General features: G+C 39.0%; 1 protein-coding gene across 1 annotated transcript; it reads left to right on the forward strand.

The window, feature by feature from the left end:
- Window positions 1–5200: 5200 nt before the first annotated feature.
- LOC106780683 lies at window positions 5201–5614 on the forward strand. The gene has a single exon (XM_014668979.1). The coding sequence runs from the start codon at window positions 5201–5203 to the stop codon at window positions 5612–5614; it is 414 nt and encodes a 137-aa protein (XP_014524465.1).
- The last annotated feature ends 1985 nt before the right edge of the window (window positions 5615–7599 follow it).

Consider the following 7599-nt stretch of genomic DNA (forward strand, 5'->3'; position numbering starts at 1 on the left):
TTAATTTTTATTTTCAAGTCTTACGATCTTAATTCACACGAACGATAAGGCCTTTCGAGTCTCTTGGGAAACGATATTTGGACTTACCATTTTATTATTACTTGAACGATTTGGTATGCTTGCCAACCCGTTAACAAGTTTTTGGTGCCGTTGCCGTGGACTCGAGGTTTACTTTTTCAAGTAGTGTGGATTGACTGAATTTGACTTGGCTATAATTATTTTTGTTTTATTTTTGTGTATTTGAGTTTTATTTTATTTTTCTGTAAAAGTGCTTTTAGGGTTTGTTTCTTGTGTATGCAGGAAGCAATACACACTAGAAGCAGAAAGGACCAGCAACCTCTCTTAGAAGGGTTACTAGAAAGGAGGAGAAGGAGACGTCCTTCACTTGGGAGATCTCTTTCTCTTGAAGCGTTTTTGTAGTCTTCATTTGAGATTCCTGCACCAGATATTGAGGAAATGGCAGACCAACCTCCTCCGAGACGTACACTAGGGGACGCAACAAACACAGTGGGCCCCTTGAATTTCAACAGTATAACAGTTCCAACTGATAACGCAACCAACATGGTGATGAGTCCTGCGCTCATCCAATTAGTTCAGAATAATCAATTCCATGGGTTGTCGAATGAAAGTCCTTATAATCATTTGACCACCTTTTGTGAGATTTGCAACACCGTTAAGATAAACGGAGTGTCGGATGACAGAGTTAGACTCAATTTGTTTCCTTTCTCTCTTGGAGGAAACGCAAAGGATTGGTTGCATTCTTTCCCTGAAGGAACTTTCAGAACTTGGGAGGCTGTGGCACAACAATTTGTTACTAAATTCTTTCCTTGGAGGCCTGTGTCTTTAGTCTAAGATGATGTTAGATGCTTCAGCTGGAGGCAGTATTTGTAGGAAGACTGAGGATGAAGCTTATGATTTGATAGAACTTATCGCTGACATATCCGTCAAATATCCTTATGGAGTTGCTGAAGATGTGATTGTCAAGGTTGATAAATTTTTATTTCCAGTGGACTTTGTTATTATAGAAATGGAAGAAAATGGAGATGTACCTTTAATAAATGGACGACCCTTCATGAAAACTGCCAGAATTGTTATTGATGTTGAAAAGGGGAAGCTTAAGGTCCAGGTGCGAGATGAAGAGGTAAACTTTGATGTGTTTCAAGCAATGTCACATCCCAAAGATGACAAGTCAAGCTTTCAGATTGACCTTGTGGAGGAACTCTGTATGAGACAAGAAAATAGAGCTCGTAATATTGTTGACGAATTGGGAAGTGTACCAAATCGTACAAGTAATATAAATGGTAAGACCAAGTATCGTTTTTCCCAAGAGACTCGTATGGCTTTCTCTTTCGCGTGAATTAAAATAATAAGANTTGANAAATAAAATTTAATAAATTGGATTTTGAGGATAAAAATATTAACATGCAAAATAAATGTTGATTCAATTGACAAGTGAAAACAATGGATGGATGAATGTTGTTGGTACTAACAATTTCATCTATTCCACTCTCTCTTACATACTACCGTTGATTATTAGATTGATTAAATTTTTATGCGACTTTCTTAGCCTCCCCTTAACCCGATCCCTCGGCGAAAAGGGCCTAATATCAATTACCGGCTTGCTATCCCTAGCCTCCCCTAGTAATTAATACCGCATTATAAACAGAAGTTAGCGCAATTGATCGTCCTACCCCTATCCCTAGGTGGTATGCAAAATCAAGAGATTACTCACCAGTTCATGTCATTACCGCACGTCCCCATGTCAATAACGACAAACAACGATATACCGAATGAGTTAAACGATAAAAGCCTTAAGCACAGATGATAACCCAACAATAATCAATCAAAACATATGGAGACCATATAAATAATCAATAGTTTCAATAAGAGAGAGTATCAAAAGATTACATTGTATTCCCCAACAACAATAGGGTTTAGTTCACCATNGACATGGTGAAACTAGACGAAAAATGGAAGCAGAATGAAAGAGCAAACCCTAGAAAAGATGAAAAGGAGCCTAAGCATCCAAGAGATCCTCTCCAGAGAGCAAAATTAGGTCTGGCCGTCTTCCCCTGTCAAAAGAATGACTCTGAATTCGTAGTAGGGGTATTTATAGGTGAGGAGCGCGTCAAAATCAGGCCTAAGTCCAGCGTGCCACCGCCGGGCGGTTCAAGTGTGCCGCCTGGCGGTTTCCCATAACCTGTCGTCACCGCCCGGCGGTAATTCCACCGCCCGGCGGTTTCCCTCGCCAACGCCCGACGGCAAGTTCCAGCGCCCGACGGTTTCTCTCAGCTTGAAATGCTGCCTACTCCTCGTCCTGGAATGCCCGGCGGTTTAAGTGTGCCGCCGGGCGGTACATCGACTCTTCAAACTTCATTTTTCTGTTCTTTTCTTGAGTCAACGACCTGTATCTTCAACTCCATTATTCACCTTTCTCAAATTAGCATCAAAACAATGCAAAACAAGCATAAAATCGCTAAAAACAACTTTTGTCTCTCTCTAGACTCATTTATTGAGTTTTGCTTGATTCTAAGCTCGTTTCGAGTAGTAAAAGGTGTAATTTGGTCCAAATTGACATATGAAAATCATTGTTTTTCAACCTTCATTAAATATATCCATGTTATAAAGAACTTTGATCAATGAATGTGAGGATTTGAACGAGGAGGAAGATAAACTACATCAGAAATGTGTGCAGGAACTGGAAGCAGCAAAAGAAGTTCCACCAGAAAAAGCCCTCTTTGAACATATGGAGTTTACAAAAAAGATTTCAGAAAGCAAGATTGAACTGAAGGAATTGCCATCGCATCTGAAATATGTGTTTTTGGAGGACAATGGGAGAAAACCTGTCATTATTAGTGCTTCATTATCTCCGGAGGAAGAAAGAAAATTGGTGGGAGTTCTAAAAGCGAACAAAGGTGCCATCGGTTGGTCGATTGCTGATCTCAAAGGTATAAGTCCAACTTATTGCATGCGTAGAATTATGATGGAAGACGATTATAAGCCTGTAGCTCAACCACAAAGGAGACTTAATCCTGTCATGAAAGAAGTTGTGAGAAAAAAGGTTTTGAAGCTGTTAGAAGCAGGAATTATTTATCCAATTTCTGATAGCAAATGGGTAAGCCCAGTTCAAGTTGTACAAAAGAAAGGAGGGATGACTGTCATTCATAATGAAAAGAATGAGCTTATCCCTACAAGGACAGTCACTGGGTGGCGGATGTGCATTGACTATAGGAGATTAAATATAGCCACCCGAAAAGATCATTTTCCCTTACCTTTCATGGATAAGATGTTAGAAAGATTGGTGGGGCAAGATTATTATTGCTTCCTTGATGGATATTCTGGATATAACCAAATAGTGGTGGACCCTGAAGACCAAGAGAAAACAGCTTTTACCTGTCCATTTGGTATATTTGCCTACAGAAAAATGTCGTTTGGACTATGTAACACCCCCGCTACATTCCAGAGGTGTATGCAAGCAATCTTTGCTGATTTTATGGAAAAATGCATCGAAGTCTTTATGGACGATTTTTCAGTTTTTGGAGATACTTTTCAAAGATGTTTGACTAACTTCGATGCAGTCCTCAAACGATGTGTCCAAACAAATCTTGTTCTGAACTGGGAAAAATGTCATTTCATGGTTACATAAGGTATTGTGCTGGGCCACAAAATTTTTTCCAGGGGGATCGAAGTTGATAGAGCAAAGGTTGAGGTGATTGAAAAACTCCCACCACCAACAAATGTAAAAGGAGTTCGAAGTTTCCTTGGTCATGCGGGATTCTATCGACGATTTATTAAGGACTTTTCAAAGATTGCGAAGCCTTTGAGTAATTTGCTTGCTAAAGAAACAACATTTGTGATGAGTTCGGAATGTTTACAAGCTTTTGATATTCTGAAGAAGAGATTGATTTCTTCTCCAGTAATTGTGGCTCCGGATTGGGATAAAGAGTTTGAACTTATGTGCGATGCTAGTGACTATGCCATAGGTGTTGTGCTGGGACAGAGAAGAGGAAAGGTGTTTCATGCTATTTACTATGCTAGCAAAGTGCTGAATGAGGCTCAACTGAATTATGCTACCACAGAAAAAGAATTTTTGGCCATAGTTTAGTCATTGGAGAAATTTAGATCCTATTTCATTGGATCTAAGGTGATCATTTATACCGATCATGCTGCTATAAAGTATTTACTGACAAAACCTGATTCGAAGCCAAGACTGATTAGATGGGTACTTTTGCTACAAGAATTTGACATAGAAATTCGTGATAAAAAGGGGAGTGAAAATGTGATTGCTGATCATTTATCCCGGTTAGTCAATGATGAAGTAACAAGCAAGGAGAAAGAAATCTGGGAATCATTTTTAGATGAAACTCTTTTGTATATTCAGCAAAAATCCTGGTTTGCTGATTTAGCCAACTTCAAAGCCGCAGGTGTTAGACCGGAAGGATTCAACTGGCAACAGAAAAAGAAGTTTTTACATGATGCCAAACAATTCATTTGGGATGATCCATATTAGTTCAAGATAGGAGCAGATAATCTGTTGAGGAGATGTGTTATTGAAGCAGAAGTAGAAGATATTTTGTGGCATTGTCACAATTCTCCTTATGCAGGTCATTATAATGGAGAGCGCACTGCCGCAAAAATTTTACAAGCAGGATTTTATTGGCCGACTTTGTTTAAAGATGCTCATAATCATGCTCGGAGCTGCGATAAATGCCAAAGGATAGGGACCATCTCAAGGAGGCATGAGATGCCACTGTAGGGCATTTTGGAAGTTGAAGGTTTTGATTGTTGGGGTATTGACTTTGTGGGACCATTTCCTCCGTCATTTAATAATGAATATATTTTGGTAGTTGTTGATTATGTGAGTAAATGGGTTGAAGCTTTAACATGTCCTAAGAATGATTCTAACACTGTGATCAAATTCTTAAAAAGACAAATCTTTTCATGTTTTGGAACTCCCAGGGTTCTCATCAGTGATGGGGGATCTCACTTCTGCAATGCTCAGCTAGCTAAGGTACTTAAGCCTTATGGGGTGAAACATAAGGTAGTTGCACCTTATCATCCACAGACAAACGGCCAACCTGAAGTTTCTAACAGGGAAATCAAAAGAATTTTAGAAAAGACTGTCACTTTTTCAAGAAAAGTTTGGTCACAGAAGTTAGACGATGCTCTCTGGGCATATAGAATTGCCATGAAAACTTCTATGGGGTTATCGCCTTTTCAGTTGGTCTATGGAAAAGCATGTCATTTGCCAGTTGAAATGGAGCACAAAGCTTGGTGGGCTTTAAAATTTTTGAATTTTGACCCTGATAAGGCTCAAAGCAAACGAGGCAACCAACTGTTAGAACTTGAAGAAATGCGACTGCATGCCTACGAGTCATCCAGGACTTACAAAGATAAGGTGAAATTTTACCATGACAAAAAGCTGATTAAGAGAACTTTTCATCCAGGGGATTTGGTTCAATTATTCAATTCACGGCTAAAGTTATTCCCCGTGAAGCTGAAATCGAAATGGTTGGGACCTTTTGTGGTGAGACGTGTATTTCAAAGTGGAGCAGTGGAATTAGAATATTCGAATGATGACGATCAGCAACGGAGCTGGATAGTGAATGGCTAAAGGCTCAAACATTATGTGGGAGGAGATGTTGAGCAATTCGCCTCAGTCATGATGTTGATAGATCCATGAGGTTTGGGTCAGGCTCGTGACGTTAAACAAGCGCTACTAGGAGGCAACCTTGTTTTCTCTCTTTTACTTTTGCATTTTACATTTTTAGAATAGGTTGAATTTTATTTTTTAGTGTGTATGCTTGGCCTAAATACTTTTTTGAAGATGTTTGACTAACTAATTTGCATGATGAGCTTATTTGATGACGATTTGATGTGACTGATAATTGAGTACTATTGCATGTTGATAGCCAGTAAAACAGATGTGTGATGAATTATGATTGTGGTTATGATGCTAAGCAGGATGTATGAATGAATGTTGTGTGAGAAAACATGTTGTGTGATGTTTTGAGCTCCAGAGTTTTCATGATTATATGAATTGTTCACAGGAAAGCATGAATGATATTGCCTTAATCTTGATGATTGATTGAATTGCATGTGAATGTCAGATGATCAAGGCCATTTTTCAAAACCCTTCTCTATCCAAATTTTCACCTGTAGAGCTGAAAAGAATATACCCTTTTTGAACCTTAGCCTTAAACAGGATATGAACCCTTGTCTTGAAATTCTTTACCTTGAGTTGGGATGAGTTTAACTGTATGTGATGAAAAGGTTCAAGTTTGGGGCTGCATGGGGGAAATTGAATGGCTGTTAAGAAGCATTGAGCTCAAATGTGAAAAAGAAAAATACATGAGAAAAAGAAAAATAAGAAAAAGCATGAAGATGAGCTTAATGAAAAGAAAAAGGGAAAAAGTTGGGAATGAGAGAGATTGGTGAGAAAGAGAGTTGTGCTTAAATGTTGAATATTATGATAGCTCTCTTAACTCAAGGATTTTGTTTTCCAAAAAAATAAATTTTTCTTGTTAGCCCAACCTCATTACAAGCCTTGGAAAAATCCTTTTGATGGCATTTGCATGTAAAGACGTTGATTGTTTGAGATGAATGACAATGTTATTTCTTGTGACTTGTGAATGATGAAGAGTTGGAGTGTCACCTTAAACACTTGAGTGATTGAGTGAAACACTTTCTTGGTATGAATTATTAATTTTCATGAGTGCATTTTTGCTTAGTGGATTGGTCATTCATAATGTGTAACATCTGTTGTGCAATCTCTGGATTGAAAGCATGCATGCATCCTAATTTGATTTCACTGAAGATTTGAAATTGAGTAGTGTTTGTCATGTACTTTAGGAGTGTTGAATCATTGGATGAAATAGTATAAAGCCAAGCTATGCTTTGTTTTCTCTTTTGTTTACTTGAGGACAAGCACAGTTCTAAGTTTGGGGTGGTGATGAAGGTTGAAAAACGGTTATTTTCATATGTCATTTTAGACCAAATTACTCCCTAGACTGCATAGAATGAGCTTAGAATCAAGCAAAACTCAATAAATGAGTCTGTAGAGAGTCAATAGCTATTTTTAGCGATATTATGCTTCTTTTGCATTGTTTTGTAGCATTTTTGAAAAAGTGAAGAATGGAGCTAAAAATGAAGGCCTAGACTCAAGAAAAGGGAAGAAAAAAATGAAGAAATGAAGAGTCGACGTACCGCCCGACGGCAAATTACACCGCTGGGCGGTCCAGTGCGAGGAGTTGGCACCAAGCGTTGACGCTGGGCAGATTTGCGATTAGAGGCAAACTGCCGGGCGGTAGACCCCTGCCGTCGGGCGATAGCGCGACTTGCGGGAATCCGCCGGGCGGAATAAGTGTGACGCCGAGTGGTTGTCTGCTAGGCTTGGGCCTGTTTTCTGTGACGCTCCTCAGCTATAAATAGCCCTGTTGCGATTTCAATCTCATTCTTTTGACAGAAGGGGGCGGCTAGACCTAATTTCACTCTCTGGAGAGGATCTCTTGGATGCTTAGGCTCCATTTCTTATTATCTAGGGTTTGCTTTTCCATTCTCCATCCATTTTTCATCTAGATTCACCATGACAATGGTGAA

The sequence above is a fragment of the Vigna radiata genome, unplaced genomic scaffold (genome assembly GCF_000741045.1).
Source record: "Vigna radiata var. radiata cultivar VC1973A unplaced genomic scaffold, Vradiata_ver6 scaffold_51, whole genome shotgun sequence".
Classification (NCBI taxonomy): domain Eukaryota; kingdom Viridiplantae; phylum Streptophyta; class Magnoliopsida; order Fabales; family Fabaceae; genus Vigna; species Vigna radiata.